At 50.4% G+C, this 17,662-nt stretch overlaps 1 protein-coding gene across 5 annotated transcripts in view; it reads left to right on the plus strand.

Annotated features, from left to right (window-relative positions):
- Ptpru (protein tyrosine phosphatase, receptor type U) overlaps window positions 1-17,662 on the plus strand; it is a 74,638-nt gene that overhangs the window by 44,293 nt on the left and 12,683 nt on the right. For 4 of the 5 annotated variants that reach the window (XM_004642906.2, XM_004642907.2, XM_023702968.1 and 1 more), the window contains 8 exons: window positions 1,755-1,912; window positions 7,378-7,568; window positions 8,270-8,345; window positions 8,755-8,831; window positions 14,789-14,825; window positions 15,506-15,603; window positions 15,692-15,808; window positions 16,578-16,732. In XM_004642906.2, the coding sequence (XP_004642963.1) occupies window positions 1,755-1,912; window positions 7,378-7,568; window positions 8,270-8,345; window positions 8,755-8,831; window positions 14,789-14,825; window positions 15,506-15,603; window positions 15,692-15,808; window positions 16,578-16,732 (909 nt within the window). The remainder of the gene's footprint in view (window positions 1-1,754; window positions 1,913-7,377; window positions 7,569-8,269; window positions 8,346-8,754; window positions 8,832-14,788; window positions 14,826-15,505; window positions 15,604-15,691; window positions 15,809-16,577; window positions 16,733-17,662) is intronic. The other variant, XM_004642909.2, reaches the window with a different exon arrangement.

The raw sequence follows: 17,662 nt of genomic DNA on the forward strand, positions 1-17,662 counted from the left end.
CATGAGCATCGATTTTTGTAGTCAGTCAGCTGACTCTGCTGCTTCCTGCAGACAAGTCATGTCCCTTCTCAGAGTCTGGTGTCCTCTCCACTCTTGTCCTGGGCCTGCTGCTCATGGGCCAGTTTCCGGCATCTCTTCCTGTACCTAGACCTCCCTCCACTGGCACTGACTCTGCTCCCACAGAACTTGCTGACGGGGCCGTTCTCCCTCCTTGTGCCTTGTGCAGACAATTTCTGAATCTAAATGCAGAACTTTTGAAAATGTTTGTGTTAAACTCCACCAGCCTCATTTCACTCTGAGATCATGCAGAGAACAGTAGGGTCAGGTGGCCCTTGTGGCTCTGTCCCCTGTGGGTCTGGCTGGTCTGTGTTTGTGCTGCTTCTTTCAAGGAGGCTGTGATCCCTGGGCTGGGAGCAGAGCCCTGAGGTCCACCACCGTGACTGCCCTCTAGCCACGCTGCACTTGGTGATGGGTCCTCCCAGGTGCCGTTGTCAGCCAGCTTGGTTGCTGTCCTCTGTCCCTGGCCTTCTGTCTCTCTTTCTGTGGTTTGCAGGTTTCTGGCCTGCCCCTCCCTCTCTTTCTGTCTCCATCTCTCTTTCTCCTGGTTCCTGTTCTTTACTCTGATTCTCCTCATCCTCTGTATCCTTCCAATTCTCTTTCTACCTCAAGGTAGTCAACTGAGGTTGTAGCCACAGAGTTTTCTCCTGACCTGCCACAGAAGGATCTTTGGCTCTAATCTGAGCCACAGTGGGGTGGTGCCCCAGCCTGGTGGGTTAGGTAGGGGTGTCACCCTGTCCTTCCCTGCTCCAGAGAGCCCTTGAGTCCAGGACTGGCCAACAGGAGTCCTTGTCCCCATTGGTGGTCAGTGTCCCAGAGCCCTCATACCCTGCAAGTTCTTCCTTCTGCCAGCCTACACCTGCATAGGGTAGGGCAAAGTAGGGGAGCAGCTCTTTCCTCTGGAGCCTTCCACGGGGTCCCAACTCATCTTGGTCCATTTTTTCCCCTTGCTCATGGAGCTCTGTTGCTTGCCTATCCACCCTGCTTTCCCTCCCACTGTCCTGCAAGTTCAGGAGTCACAAAGGAAAGAAGCCAGGCTGGGGGGTGGGAGTGGGGGGTGGGGCTCCCATTTCCTCTTTTTGCTCTCAGCAGCAGGCCAGGCAAGTGGGCACTGGGGAGTACAGACCCTGAGTGCATGACTTTGTAAGTCTAGGGTGTTCTAGGTGGGGCCATCCCAGGGGTCCTGGGAGAAATGAGAGCTGAGGCTGGCATTTACTGCATTCCCAAGGAGACTTGAGCTACTGAGAAGCCTCTTGACCTGCCAGATGGCCTGATGCCTGCTGCAGGACAGAAAGGAGTTCCAAGGCCAAGTCCTTTGAGAGTGGGGCATGCAGGATCAGGGGCCAGACCAGCATTTCTCCTAGTTTGGGGTATAGTCTTTGCCTGCCTTGACAGTGAATTAGCCCCAGAATGAATTTTCTCAGTTTCCTCAGACCTGGGAACTGGGACCTTGGAGCCAATAGGATTAGGCCTAGGCCTCTCAGCACAAGGCCTCTACTACCAGGCATTTGGGGGTGGGGTGGGGCAGCCGCTGGGGAGTGGAGGATGGAGGTAGAGCTACCCTTTTGCATCTGGACATATTTCTAGGATAGCTGCCTGGCCCTGAGGCTGTAACTGCTGGCACGTGCGCTCCCTCCTCCAGGTGCTGTCCGGCCCTGCACAGTGCCTATGTCTCTCATCAACTCCTCCCCCTGCAGGAAGCCAGTGAACATGGCCAAGGCCACTGTCAATTATCGCCAGGAGAAGACCCACATGATGAGCGCTGTGGACCGGAGCTTCACAGACCAGAGCACTTTGCAGGAGGATGAGAGGCTGGGCCTGTCCTTCATGGATGCTCCAGGCTACAGCCCCAGGGGTGAGTGCTTGCTCCAGGCCCCTCCCCAGGCCTTGGGGCTCCCCACCTGAGCCAACAAGATCAAGCTTCTTGGGGGGGCCAACTCCAGACTGGATGAGTTTGGTTACACCTCTAACCAAGGCACCTACTATGCTCCTACAATGTACCAGCTCTATAAGGAAACTCAGAGAAACTGGCCAAGGGTTTTTGCTTTGTGTGCCAGGGGAACTAGCAAGAAATTCTGTCAGTGCAATGGGGATGCAAGATCACATGTGGCAGCTGTCACGAGGAGGTGCTGCTCTGGGATCAGAAAGGATCAGAGCCACTTCACCACTAGTGGAGCACTGGCCGTGTGAGAAGAAGAAATCTAGGGGCTTGGAGAGACCAGACTGGCTTCACATCGACTTTCACTGGTCCCTTTCAGCTGTGTGAACTGGGGCAAGTTGCCTGACTCTTGGATACCTGCTTCCTCTATTTCAATTGGGAATAAAGGTCATTTCTGCTGGTTCTCTTCAGTGCCGTGGAGGGCTCTTCAGGCTGACTCGAAGCCTAAGTGAGATCACGTACATCATGGAGTGCTGTGTTTGGATTCAGGGAGCAGAGTGAATCAGCTGTTGTGCACTGGGAGTGTGTCATCAATTTCTTCATCCTACATGTTTTTATTCTAGTTAGTCTTGATTAGTGTACAAGAAAACATGTGATGTTTATGAAAGTAATAGAGTCATAACAGTACAACACACACCAGTGAGCCCCGCTGGTGCATTATTAGAACACTGGCTGCGTTCTTCTCACCACTTATATCCCCTACCTCCTCGGACAGCAATATTCCCCCCAATATGCATTCGTGCTCTTCTTGTCTTTCGGGGGTAGTTTTCCCATGTGCACACATTTTCCCAAAGAACACAGTGTGTAGTTTCACCTATTTTCGAGCTTTATAAGGAGGAAATCACACTCTTGTCTTTGAACTCAACTGCATATTTCTAGTATTTGCCTATGTGGCTATTCTGCTGTAATCCATCTATTTTTCTATGATGTCTACTCCTCTACTGTATGACTGTGTCATGTTTAGTTTTCTTTTTTTTTTTTTTGTGGCTGGCTCAGCCCACCCTGGGAGCAGCGCTGGTGCGGGGTGTGCTGCTGGGGATCGAACCACGCTCCCTGCTCTTGCCTAAGCTTGCCTAAGCAGGCACTTTAGATAGCTGAGCTATCTCGCTGGCCCACGTTTCGTTTTATATTCTGCCACCAGGGACTACAGTATCTGGTTGGAGTGTGGTTATCATAAAGGAGGCTGCAGGGAACGTTCTTATGTGACGTCTTCTGGGAATAGAGTTTGGATCAAGGATTAGGTGCTTAAACTTAGCAAGATGGTGCCAAGTGGGTTTCCAAAGCAGTTTTGCCTGTTTTCACTCCTAGCAGCAGTGTGTAAGACTTTGTTGCTCTGCATCATGATTAAAACTTGCCAGCTTTCTTCCCTTTGCCAAAGTAGTTTGTATAAAATGGTAATTCCCTATAGGCTTAATTTGCATATCTCTGATTACTAATGAGGTTGAATGCATTTTCAAGTCATTATTGGCCATTCAGGTCTCTTCTTCCATGAAATGCCTGTTCATGTCTTTCACCTAATTTTCTATTGGGCTTTTTGTTGCTTTCTTAGTGGTTTTTAGGAGTTCTTTATATATTTAGGATAATAATCATTTGCCAAGTATGAATTGCAAATATCTTCTCCAATTCATGGCTCATCTTTCCTGGTTATTTATAGGGTCTTTAGATGAACAGAAAGTTTTCATTTTAATGTAGTCAAAGTTATCTGTCTTTTGCTTTATGGTGTGTACTTTTTATGTTTTATTTAAAGCATTGCTTCCCTAACCAAGGTCGTATTTTTATTTTTCTCCTCAAACTTTTAACATTTTGTATTTTACATTTAAATCTTTTTCCATCTGGAGTTAGTTTTAGTGTGTGGTTTGAATTAAGGATTTCCCTTTTTTCCACTAGGGTAATCAACTGTCCTGGCATCACTTCTTATAGTTTGTGCTTTCACTACCGATTTGTGGCGCCGTTCATGTTCTATGCTATGTTTCCATGTATGTGTGGGTTGGTTTTTGGCTCCTTGTTCTCTTTCTTTGGTTAATTTGGTGAATCTTGTGCCAAAATTGCACTGTCTAGCTTTGTTTCACTTCATCTGAAATGTTAAGCCTTCCAAGCTTCGTTCTTTGTCAAGGGTAACCTTACTATTTTGTCTCCATTCTCTTTCTTAGAACTTTCAGTGTCACCTTCTGAAATTCCTTGAAAAACCTTGTCGGATGGATTTGTATTGAATCTATAGATCAATTTGGGCAAGAACAGACATCTTATCAAGCTGTCTTTCCACCCATGAATATGACACATATCACCTCATTTGTTTGGGTCTTGACTGTCTTTCAGTAATTTTCTCCATAAAATCCTGTGCGTCTTTTGTTAGATATCAGGTCGCATACTTACTTATTCAAGTTTTGGTGCTGTCTACCACTGAGCTACAAGTCACTTTTTAAAAACTTCTATTGCAAGTGGTACACATTTATATATTACCAATTTTATACAGAGAAATGCAGTTGATTTTTTGTATGTATATTGATCTTATATTCATACTCGATAAACTTTCATATGAATTCTAGCTTATTTACAGGACCTTTCATATTTTTCTGACTACACTTAAAGGATCTACAAATACCAGCAGTTTTGTTTCATCTTTCCCATTTCAAAAATCCTTTTTTCCCCTGCTGTTTTCTGAATAGTACTAGCTGGAATCTCCAGGACTACATTAAAAAGAAGTAGTTATAACAAGAATTGTCTTATTTTCTTCACTTCATGAGGAATGCTTCTAACATTTAAATGCTGAGAATAAAGTTTGCTTTTTTTTTTTTGTAGAAATGTCATATCAGTTTAGCAAAATTTCCTTCAGTTTTTAGTTTGTCAAGTTTTATTTTAAATGGGCCCTGAATGGATCCTCATTTCCGAGATGAGGAAAGTGAAACCCAGAGAGGTTGAGGGACTTGAGTTAGAATTCAAATTTAGATCTTTCTGAGTCTAAACACAATATTCTTTGTGCCCAGCCTTCCCTGTAAGACCCTGTGAGCCTGTCCCAACCATCCCCAGTGATTGCTCGCAGATGTTCTGTATTCATGTTGGAGCTTGGGAGAGCCCTGGGTATTGATCTTGAAACCCAGGTCTGGTTTTCATTTTTTTCCCTCCTTTCCAGGGGCTATCAGCTGTGGTCAAGATGGTCCTTGTGGGTGGAGGATGGCTTGGGGTAGGAGTTGTGTCTCAAATCTCACAGGGAAATTCATGGGGAAAGAGAGTAGGGACCCATCTTTGTTGGGCCCAGCAAAAGGAGGGTCCTCTTGGGAACATCACTATACATGGCCCCGTCCTTTGCTGGTGGTCTTATTTACAGAACAGCTTGTGTTGTCCTTGGACTCAGTGGAAGGATGCCTGGACCTGGCTCTGTCTTCCCATCAAGATGTCAGGCAGGTAGATCTTTGGCCGGGCCTGGACCACCGTGGGTCCATTGTGTGCTTGCTTGTGGGACTGTGTCAGGGATGTTGGCTTTTCATGATCTCAGGGGAAGAGCTATGTGATTTTCTTTCTCCCGCATTTGCTTTTTTTCCACTTAGCTCTTTGTTGGCTCAGTCCCCACAAGCAGTACCAGAGTTCTCTGCCTCACTTGAGTACCTGAATTCTCTGAGCCAGCAGAAACCCTTCTTGAAATCCTGTGTGTTTGTTGTGGATGCTTCTTACATTTGACTTTTCAGGCTGCTGGATCAAGATCTTACAGTGGAGAAGGACCAAGACTCTGCTGGGCCAGCTGCCTTGGTTTGCTGGGCCCTAAGGGCACCTTCTTTTTCTTGGGGACAACTGATAATGTCAGCAGCTGCTCTGTGCAGGTTCTTCTCACTATGCTGGACACTGGGCTGGAGGCCTTATGCATGCTTATTTAATATGTACACCATCACATACTGGGCAGTCACCATCTTCTTCTGCACTTGACATGAGAAAGTAGAAGTTTAGAGAAAATAACATCCCCAAGGTCACATGCAGAGCTGGGATTTGATCTGAGATCTGTTAGACTCTGTCTCAGTCTCCACATTCTCCAGTATCCCTCTGAGGATATTTCAGGAAACAGAAAGAGCTCTCTGTGGTAAAAGAGGTTTCTGAAACATCGCTATTTCAATTCATCTCTGGAAATCCTGAGAGGTCTTACAAGGAAGAGACCTATTTATTTTTGTTTATGCTGGCATTGCACAGGCCCCTTCAAAACACAGAGCTTCCTCCTCATCCTCTTATCTTTTTAGCAGTATACCAGTTAATCATTTTGTCTACTTCATGTAGACAAAATTGTGGAACACACTTTGGCAACTATGACATGAGGCCCATCATGCTCTTTGTGGTTTATTTTTTTATTTTGGGGAAGTGTCTACAGGGTGTTCAGGGTCTCACTACTAGATCGGATTTTTTTATTTTTATTTTTATTTTTTCCAAAATTTTATTGATTCTAGATCGGATTTGTAGTGATCTGCCTGTTTACAACCGCCCAAGAGCAGGATTATAGGTGTGAGTCACCACGCCCAGTGGCAGTCTCTGTCTCAGTGTACCCCTGGGGCATGGCCACACGGCAGGCCTGGAGATTGAACCCCCAGCCCCTGCGCCTGCTTGCAGGTGCTTTAATCTGTTGAGCTATTTGGCCGGCCTTTTTTGTTTTTTTTTAATGCTCTTTGGACCTCAGCCTCCCTATCTGTAAAATTAAGGGAATGGGGCATCAGGGCCACAATGGCATGTGAGGCTTGCTATGCAGGGAAACGAGTGAGAGAGGGAGAGCCAGAACCAGACAGAGGGACAACAGCTGTTTTCTCAGCCCTAGCCCTGACCTCCAGAGCCAGGCAGCAGGGTGTTCTTGGGGATCCTGACCCAAAGAACTGGGAAGTGGGGCTTGGGAGGAGGGCACTGGGGCCTGTGGGCACTGCAGGCCGCCCAGCCTCCCCTGCCACTGGCCACTGGGAGTCTGACAATGGAACCACTCACGCAGGAGAAATGCTTCTATTCAGGTGCCTTGTATCATCTATGGAGGGGGTGGCAGTGAATTTTGATTTGCTCATCTTTGAATGGGGATAATTGCTGGGAGCTGCCAGTGTGCCAGATTGTTCCCTGGAAGAGGGGTGGGACGGAGGGCTGTCAAGGGCAGCTGAGCACTGCCCCTGTGGACCATGGTGAAATGTCACAGGGTGGAGTGAGGCAGGACCACTGGGCCCTGGGATCACCTGATCAGACCTGCTCATTTCATAGATGGGAAACCGAACACCAAGGGAAGGGGTGTGCCCAGGCTCATGCAGGATGGCCACAGTGGCTGTGTTCCCTGTCTCCTCCACCCTCCCCGCCCCCTCCCACAGCCCACCTTGGGTCCCTTGGGTTGGGGCACAAGTTTATCAAGCACCCTCTCCCTTCTCTGGCTGCAGGAGACCAGCGCAGCGGTGGGGTCACAGAGGCCAGCAGCCTCCTGGGGGGCTCGCCACGGCGGCCGTGTGGCCGGAAGGGCTCCCCTTATCACACTGGCCAGCTGCACCCTGCAGTGCGCGTGGCTGACCTCCTGCAGCACATCAACCAGATGAAGACGGCCGAGGGCTATGGCTTCAAGCAGGAGTACGAGGTGCACGCATGGCCGGTCCAGCCAGGACCCCACCCGGGCCTCCCTTGGTCCTCCTAACTGTATCCAGACACTGGCAACCTTCAGCCCAGCCCTAGTTAGATACCCCCACCCTGACAGCCTCCTTGTCAAATTGAATTTTCATATTGATCCTCACCCTCACCTGGATCTCACACTTACCTGTCCCCCCATCCTGACTTGAAATCTGATCTTAAAGGTCCTCTCAGTCTCCATGTCTGTCCTGATCCAGTCTCTGCTTTGAACTAGATCACCAGCAGTGTCCTTGACCTCACCCCATCTGATGCTGACCTGACTCATCCCAAGCAACACTGACTTGGGTCTGTCCTGCTCCATCTGGGCCATGACACTGTTCTTATCCTAATCTTGACCTGACCCTCCTCACCTTTTGCTTCTTAACTCAGATCTAATTTGACCCTTGTTCTAAACCTGACTCACATTCTAAAACATCTGTGAACCCTCACCCTCTCTCCCTGTCTCATTTCACCTCCCTTCCTCCCACAGTCTTTGGTTTGGAACCTGGTCGCTCACTGATACAGGGTTTGCTCTCTCAGGCCCCGAGTTCAGCTCTGAACCTGGCCCTTCCCATGTCCACCCCCCTGGCTGCCCGCATCCTCCCTGTTGAGAGGGAGCGGCTCTGTGAGTTGGGATCCTCCACTACTGACGATAACTCTCCCTTCCGGCAGAGCTTCTTTGAAGGCTGGGATGCCACCAAGAAGAAAGACAAGCTCAAGGGTGGCCGACAGGAACCCATGCCTGCCTGTGAGTTCTGGGAAGGGGGCTGGTATCCAGGGCAGTGGGTGGGACAGGTCAGGAAGGGGAAAGACACACAGCCTGAGGGAGCTGGGGACCATTCTCAGAGACTGTAATGGTATTGTTGGTCACTTATAGAGGACCTACCATGAGGAAACTGAGGCTTGAGTGCCTAAGACCTTTGCTCAGGTCCCCACAGCTAATTACCTGAACAGCACATGCCCTTGGGCCTCTTTGATCCATAGCCCAGGCTCTAACCTCTGGCCCGTCCTGCGTCTCATGGTGCCTGGACCCTTCTGGTCAGCCTGAGCTTCTAGGGCTCCTGGCTGTTTCACCCCTAGCCTCTAGGAAGGCTTTCCCACCACCCCTGCTCTGGGTCCCCTGCTCCAGCCTGTGTCCACCTGCTCTGTGTTTGCAGATGACCGGCACCGAGTGAAACTGCACCCAATGCTGGGAGACCCCAATGCCGACTACATTAATGCCAACTACATAGACGTGAGTGCCTTGCCCCTGTCATTTCTGCTGGCCTGGCCCTGTCTGCTCCAGGCTCGCTGTCCAAGCGGGGCAGAAACCTGTCAGGGGAATCAGTAAGGATTCAAAGGAGTTCTGCCTGTCCTGTCTCCTGCATTATGTGCCAAGGAGCTCAGAAGAGGGGGAGGAAGGCTTCCTGCAGGAAGAGGCTGGCCTGAGAGTTGGGAGGTGGAAGGTCCAAGGGCAGACAGTGAGGCCTAGAGGTGGGGAGAGATCCCTTCTCAGGGAGAGGCTACAGACTTGAAGGGTGGATTCCAAAGTTGAAGAGGTAGCATGGGGTGAAGGCCTCAAATGGCAGGGTAAGGAGTTGAACTTTCTCCTAGGGGCACTAGGGAATTGCCAAAATGTTTTGACTGAGATCAGAATGGTACTTTATGCATAATAATGCAGCCACTTGCAGTGGTGCACATCTGTAGTCCTAGCACTTGGAGGCAGAGGATCACAAGTTTGAGCCCAGTCTGGGCAATTTAGCAACTTAGACCCATATCAAAATAAAAAAGGGCTGGAGATAGAGCTTAGTGCAAAGACTCCGGGTTCAATCCCCAGTACTGCAAAGAAACATTAAAAGAAGCATGTATATTGGGCATATACGATGTGCCAAGCACTGTCCTAAGCACTTCATACCCAATATCACATTTCATATAGCCCTTATAGTTACCCAGTAAGGTAGTTAGCATCATGGCTTCCTTTTACAGGTGAGGACACTGGCTGAGGGATGTGAAGCAGAGGATTCTGGGTCACACAGTTAGTGAAGAAAAGACTCAAGCTTCAGCCTCTGTCTCCAGAGCCTTAGCTGCTAACCATCAGGCCATCTGGCTACCTGCTGTGGTGGCAGGATCTGGATGGGTTGAAGGCAGGGGCCAGAGATAGGGAGGCAGCCAGGAGGCCTGGCATGGGTGTCAAGAAAACGATGGCTGAGAGGGGACAGGAACTTTGGTCGGGCTCCTCCACTTCTGTGCAAACCAAGTCTGAGAGAGCATTATTTATGGAATGTGTTTTCAACATCTGGGACCAGGGATCCAGGTGCCATCAAGATAGGCATGATTCCTGCTTTCTTTGAATACATATATTTGACCAGGGGAAATGGATACATATATACACAAGTGAAATAATTTCAGAGTAGATGGGAAAGCACAGGCCAGACAGAAGGGAGGAAAGGCTCTTCCAGTGTCACACAGCCCTTTGGTGGTACAGCCAGGGTTGGCTGTGGCAGGCGGCGTGGTGGAGGAAGCAGGTATCGAGCTCTGGGTGGCTGGAGAGGAAGGGGCAGGACACCACGGCAGGGATGCATGAGCAAGGGCCCAGGAGCAAGGCACTGCTGGGAGCTGAGGTGGTCAGGGACTCTGGACCCCATCTCTCCTCTCCCTCTTCTGTCTTCCTCCTGGGGCCAGACATGCCACCCCATGTTTCCCAGAACCACTTGCTTCTCCCACAGCTCCCGTCCTGTCCCTTGGCAGGGGTGAGGGCTGGGCCTGGCCTTGAAGACTTGGGCAGTTTTGGTGACAGTGGGCTGCTCCTTGGTCTTGTCAAGGTCCTAGTCAGCTTCTCTTGGGCCCTGGCAGGGAAAAGCCACTCCCTTCTCTGGCCTGGCCCAGCCCGCCAGTCTCTGCTTCTCTGCTCACATCACCCTCTCTGGCCAATCCTGTGTCCTGTCCACCTCCATCTGCCTCTGGCCTAACATCTATCTCTTTTGCTTTGTACTGTTCCCTCACTGGAATCATTAAGATTCGGATAAACCGTCAAGTAAGTATCTCTCTCCCCTCCTCCTCTTCCTTTCCTCCCTTCTCCTCCTCCCCTTTCACTTCCTGCTATTCTTCCTCCTCTTCTTCCTTCTTCCCCAACCCTGTCTGACTGAATGACAGTATCTTAGCCTTCTCCCTACCCCATCCTTCCTTCCCTTCCTCCCTCTCTCCCCTTCCCTCTCCCCTCCTTTCTCCCATCTTCCCTCTCCCCTTCTCCCTCTCCCCTCCTTCCTCCCTTTTTCTTTCCAGTCTCTTCCCTCTTTCTCCTCTCCTTGTGCACCCAAAAACCAACTGTCCATTTCAGCAGCCTGGCCAGGGGCTGCCCAGAGCTGAAGACCCAGTTTGTAGCCCCACTGTAAGCTCTGCCCCCCATCCTCCACTTGAGATGAGACTGCTATGTTGGGTGCTTTCCTTGGCCCTGTTCTGTTCTGGTTGTCACTGTCTGCCACCTTGTCCCCCATAACCCCATTACCAGTGTGCCTCCCTAGCAGGACCCTAGGTGAGGAGGGTGGGGAAGGTACCCTGGGTGGTTCTGTTTCTGTTTGCTTAGGGGTTCACCCTTAGTCAGTCCCTCTATAACAAGTTCCCTGATGTTCCAATCACTTTATGATCAGTTTGCTTAAAACTCAACCCCAACCAATTTGCCCACAATTTAGCCCTAATCTGAATGTTTCTGGTGGGGGGTAGTTTGGATATTCATTTTTAAAAATTGTATTATCTCCTGACCTTTTAAGAATTAAACAAAACCAAAGCCTAATTCACATAGTGGCTCTGATTTGATCTTTAATACGTATTTGTTATTTGCATAATGCTTAATGATTATGATCCTTTGCTCTTTTTTTTTTTGGCGGAACCGGGGATTGAACTCAGGCCCTTGTGCTTGCCAGGCAAGCGCTTATTCTACTGAGCCATCTCCCTGGCCCCTCCTTTGCTCTTTTGTGGGTACCTTTTCTATTTTATTTTCCCTTTTCCTTTAAAAATATGCTTCTTGCTTTTTTTAATCATTGCTAAAATTCTTTTCATTATCAGGCTTTCAGACAACATGGGGAGACTGAGCGTATGAGCTGGAAGCTCCCCATGGTCACATTTGGTAGAGACGACCCATTATCCCAGATGTATCTCTTATTTCGAGTATAGTTACTCAGTTGGTTTGTAAAGTTTTCAAATTTAAAAGGATGATGAGGCTTTCAAGATGCGATGGATCTGTTCAACCCTAGCGCTTCCTGTAGGTCGTGATGAAGCCGGGTCATTCCATGTCTACATCTCAGTTTCCATGTGTACCCGTTCACTCTGGGACCTCAGTTGTTTGGTTCCCCATTGTTAGCCTCTTAAGAGATATGCTTCCAAGGGGCTGCAGACGCGGCGCAATGGCAGAGTGGTTGCCTGATGCGCTTCATCCCTGCCACCACAGAGGAAAAAAATACTCTTAGAAAGTTTGGCTTAATGCTTCTTCCAATGCCAGTTGTGTCATTGACAGAGCACCTGCCTGTGTGCCAGGGACCCTGGGGGGAGGGACCAGAGTGGCTAGCATTTAACAGGTGGGAAATTGAGCCTGAGAAAATTTAAGTGGCCTGCTGAATGACAGTATCTTAGCCTCCCTCTCCCTACCCCATCCTTCCCTCTGGGCCTTAGTCTGGGCCTTAGTCTCACACTTGCTGTTCACATTAGACTGTGATTCTTGCCCTTTGGGAGACATCAGGATGCCCTGGAGTTCTTGCCTACAACAAAGGTGCCCAGTGTGTCCCCTGGGACCACCCAGTCTGATTCCAGGAAGGACTCCTGACTTGGGAACATGGTCCTAGAACCCACCAAGCCTTCCTGGGGTGTGAAGCCCAGTGCTCGGCAATGCTGGTCTTCACCGTGGTGAGCGTAGAGGATCTACTCACTTTCCTTTTAAAGTCAAATCATTTTGGACTTTATTTGTGTCCTCTGTGTCACATAATCATACAGCAAACACATGTATGTATTTAAAACATTAGAGTGTAGATGCTGAGGGTTGTCGGCTCAAACACTTGCTTCAAGTAGGGTTGGGAGAAAAATAGGTCATATGACCCCGGATGATACTTTCTCCCAAAGGATGCCTGCAGACAACAAAAGAATAGGACACTGGAAAAAAGCAAAACATTTACTAATGGAGTCTAATTTTAGACCAGCTGGGCATTGGGCAAAGTGACCGCCCCTCTTGTCTCCCAGTAGTGCTGGGACAGAACCCAGTGCCTCATGCAGGCTAGGTAAGTGCTATACCCCGGAGTTACACCCATGGCCTAGTTGATCCATTTTAATTGAGTTCCAGCCCTCCATTGTTGCCTCACTAGTGCTTAAGTGCTGGTATTGTGTTGTGCTGGGCCCTGGGGATGGTAAAGGTGACTGAATCACAGAAGGTACCCGCTCCCAGGTGGAATTCTAAGCACACTGGTTCTAAGTGGGGTGACAAAGGTCCAGCTTGCCTTGGCTGTAGGTGGAGAGCGCAGCCACCAGCAGCACCTATAACAGGCCCACCCTGTCTTCTATCCCCGCTGTCCCCTCTGCCTGATTGCCCAGCAGCTCTGTTGAGGACTTGACCCAGAGACAGTGGCTTGGAGCAATGGCAGGCGGGAATTAGGCCAGACCTGCTGGGGCTCCCTGTAGGGAAGAGTGAGTGGCCCTGGAGACTTGTCGTTATTAGTCACTTTGACTGTGCTTTTTCATGGCAGTGGTAAGTAGGTAACTGAATTTCTGAGCACAGGTCTTGCTGGTGTCCTCATTTGGCAGTAGAAAACAGACCTAGTGAGGCCAAGAGCCTGGCCGTCTGCTCCATGCAGCAGCAGCAGCAGTAGCACTCCCCCAGACAGAGCTGATTGGAACCGACCATCCCAGGCCTCACCAGACACCGGGCCTTGAGTCCCAGTCTGACTTCTACTCAGATGCAGGAGATTCCTGGGCACTTGAAAGGTTCAGACACACCCTGCCAGTGCTCGGGAGTCACACAGCTACTCCTTGACTGAGCTGAGACGGGAATTCAGGTCCTTTAGACTCCAAGACTTGCATTAACTTCTATAATATATCACCCTCACCCCAGAAACTCTTGACATTGATGCCATGTGAATCTTCAAAGATACCACTGAACCTTTAACATGGTAGCGATAATAGTTACTATTGAGTATTGATTTTGTGCTTGACCTAGTGATTCTTAACATATTACTTTATCCCTCACACCAGCCCGTGAGGTAAATGCTATCATCATTCCACTTTATAAATGTGAAAATGGAGGCCTAGAGAAGTGTGGGTGTGTTGGTTCACATGTGCACACAGCCTGCAGGAGTTGGAGTTGGGATTTGAACCCTGGCAGTCTGGTTCCAGTGCTCTTTGGGTCTGGGAAGCCCTGGGGGCCAGAGGGGTTGCTGGGAGCAGAGTTGAGGGCATGACCCTGAGGCCAGGGGTGGAGCTGGGTGGTTTTCTCTTGACTCCTGGGGGCTGTTTGTTGCGGACAATGAGACCTTGTGGGGGATTTCAAGGTGGCTGTGGCCCTGGGGCCAGATTTGACACCTTCCTTAGCCTGAGGGCTCCAGAGAAAGAGGAGGAAGTAGCTCTTGGCCTTTGGTTTGTGCAAGGCAATGCAGATAAAGTACTTAGCGCAGTGTGTACCCAGAAAGGGTCTCGGAAAGTGCGTCTGCATCATTGTAATAGGTTTAAAAGCTTTTAAAATGTTATCTGAGGGCCGTTTGCTTCCACAAGCTCTGGGTGACCAGAGGTAGCCAGGAGGGCCACTGTCTGTTCTGATTGCCTTGAGAGGGCCTGGGGGAGTGGACAGACTCTGGTTATCCCATATCTGGGGTCTGTGGTGGATTAAGGTTTCTGGGACTCTGGGGACTGGGCAGGGTCCTCTGTCTCTGTCTCTGTCTCCAAACAGCGCCCTCGTCATAAGCAGATAACCACCTATCCTCCCTTTGTGGATGGGGAGGCCCTATAGATCCAGAAGGGAGTTGTGTCCTCTTTAGGGTCACCCAGCAAGACACTGGTGTCCCAGCTTCATTTCCCTCCCTCCTTGGGGACTGGGAGGACAAGATCACCTTCCTTAGTTGGTCCAGGCAGTTCCCTGGTGTGGAGGGTTGGTGCTTCAGGACAGGAGGGAAAGGGAGGGTTGAGGTGGCAGGAGGCTTCTCTGGGGGGGTCTCACCATGCTTTCTTCTCCTGTTCTAGGGTTATCACAGGTCAAACCACTTCATAGCCACTCAAGGTACCTGGTGGGGACGTGTCCTATGTGCTGCAGTGCATGCTGCCTGCTATCTGCCTTCCCTGGTGCCCTGCTTGGTTCCCTGTCTTCCATCCCATCTGTCTCTCTGACTCCATTCTCTGCCTGGGTCTCTTGGCATCTGCTGTCAGTTGTTGTCCCCTCTGTGTTTGTGTCTCCCAGTGTGATCAGTCTCTTGATGGTACCTTTGTGCACCTGTCTCCATGGTTGTGTGTGCAAAAAGAGTAGCCAGGCCCAGCCCTCAAACGTGTGTGTGGGGGTTGTGCATCTCAATTTCATGGCTCTCTGGGTCCCTCCTCACCATGTTTCTTCCTCCCCAATTGTCTGTCCGTCTGCCTGTCCGTCCATTCATCCATCCATCCATCCATCCATCCATCCATCCATCCATCCATCCTTCAAGGAGACTTGCCTCGTGGCCTGGAATCAGCCCTCCTGCTCTGCTTCCTGGGTCCTGCTCTGCCTCACTGGCCTCCCCCTGGGATGGCTCACCCAAGGAAGGGCCCCTGCAGGCACGAATTGACAGTTGGTGGGGTGAATGTGGGGTGAGCCCAGAGCCCCATGATGACCCAGAGTGCCTCCTGGCCCAGGGTGGTGGTGTTGGGCAGCAGGCCTGCTGGCACTGGGCAGAAACCTTGCTAAGTGCCGGTGGCTGCCTGTGCCCGCAGGGCCGAAGCCTGAGATGATCTACGACTTCTGGCGCATGGTGTGGCAGGAGCACTGCTCGAGCATCGTCATGATCACCAAGCTGGTAGAGGTGGGCAGGGTAAGCGGGGCTGGGAGGGTCTCTGGGGGCAGGGCGGGCCCTGGCGGCTGTGAAGAGCCCACTCGATCCCGGCCTGTGCGTGCTGCAGGTGAAGTGCTCGCGCTACTGGCCAGAGGACTCAGACATGTATGGGGACATCAAGATCACACTGATGAAGACGGAAGCGTTGGCTGAGTACGTCGTGCGCACCTTTGCTTTGGAGCGGGTGAGTCCCTCACTCCTGTTCCCTGCAGTGCCACCCACCCCCGCATCTGGGGAGCATGAGGGGTGGGGAAGAACAGCTTTTGCATTGGTCAGGAAACTGCTTGGAAAGGCCTTTCTGGGAGCCCTGAGGAGGCAGGGGACTTCACTCTGCTGGTGATGCCAAGAGGAATTTGAGAATGAAGTTGGTGACAGTGGCTCCCAGGTGGATGCTCCTGCTCTGCGAGGCTTGCGCTGAGCCCACCACAAGTGTTATTTGGCTCCAGGAATGTGTATACCACTATCTCCGTCCTCTTTTTTGGTGGTGGTGCTAGGCAAGTGCTCTGTAAGGAAGCTATACCCTCAGGCTTCCTCAGCCCCACTTAACAGATAACCCAAGGGAAGCTCAGAGTGATTCTGTCAGGTAACAGAGGTCACGGGGCTCAGTGGCTCACTGGCTCACTGGCAAGTCTGGTCTGCGAACTTTTTGATGGCTCAGTAAGCTCCTGCGAGGAGGAAATCTTTTCCTTGAAAGCATGGTGATCTTTGGGGGGCATTCAGAAGCATTGGTTTGAGCACCAGGCAGACCCCTGTCCAAGTCCTCCATGGTATCTGTCTGTCTAGCTTTGGGGAAGTGGCTTCTATCTGGGCCTTAGTTTTCTCCTTGCGACAGTGGACATTTATCTCTAAACGTCACCAGAAAATAGGCAGTGAGGTGCTTACCACACAGTGTCTGGCCCACAGCGAATGCCTAATAGATGCTACCAGTGACACTGTTACTGTTGTGTCTGCAGAGAGGCTACTCTGCCCGCCATGAGGTCCGCCAGTTCCACTTCACAGCGTGGCCAGAGCATGGTGTCCCCTACCATGCCACTGGACTGCTGGCCTTCATCCGGCGTGTCAAGGCGTCCACACCACCTGATGCTGGGCCTGTGGTCATCCACTGCAGGTGGGGGTGATGGGAATCCCAGGGAGGCCGACTGGAGTGGGGCAGGGTTCGGGTCTCTAAGGGGGAGTTGGCCTGGGCTCAGCCTGCTTGGAGATGGAACAGGACAGAGTGACACACAAAGGTCCTTTGCCCCTTAAGCTTTGGTTCTTATGATGGTGTCACATGTGCTCCTGGAGCCCAGCAGCAGCCCTCAGCCCAGATGCTAAGCAAGATTGAGCCCTGAAGGGGCCTTGGGGTGGGCGAGGCACCAGGCATGTCTAGTCCAGCTGCTTTTGTGTAGTAAGTGTTCATTGCATGCTTGCATGCTAGGTTTAGCGCAGGGCTGGGGAGGATGCCACCTGTTCCTCCCTCAATCCAGTGGGCTTCTGGGCTTCACACCCTTTGCAGGTCTTTTGTAGATTGGCTCCTGTGACTACAACTGCCCCCTTCTCTTTGCCTTTCTCCTGCCTTTCTTCCCCCAGAGGGCTTAATCTCTCACTCTCAGGCTTTAGCAAGTCACCTGGGCCTGCAAGGTCATGGCCTCTGTGACTTGTCCTGGCTTCTCTACCTGGACTTTTATCAGCTCCCTGACTCAGTGGTCTCTCTACCCTGCCACCTGCAAGATGTCTGTTCTGGTCTCTTACAGAGCCCATCTTCTGAAAATAAAAGCTTCATTGACATACAATATACTTACATCACAAAAAGTAGTATGCTTGTAACTATGGGTTTTCATAAACAGGTATGCACCTGTAGCTCTGCTCAGATCTAGAAGTAGAGCATCAACAGAACCCAGAGGCCTCCTTAACTTGGTCCCAGAATGTCCCCATGCCCAGAATAATCACGATCTTGACTTCTTTTTTTTTTTTAATTTTTTATTTTTTATTTATTTGAGAGAGAGAGAGAGAGAGAGAGAGAGAGAGAGAGAGAGAGAGAATGTGGTGTGTGTGTGTG

Source organism: Octodon degus, unplaced genomic scaffold (assembly GCF_000260255.1).
Source record: "Octodon degus isolate 3935 unplaced genomic scaffold, OctDeg1.0 scaffold00163, whole genome shotgun sequence".
Classification (NCBI taxonomy): Eukaryota; Metazoa; Chordata; class Mammalia; order Rodentia; family Octodontidae; genus Octodon; species Octodon degus.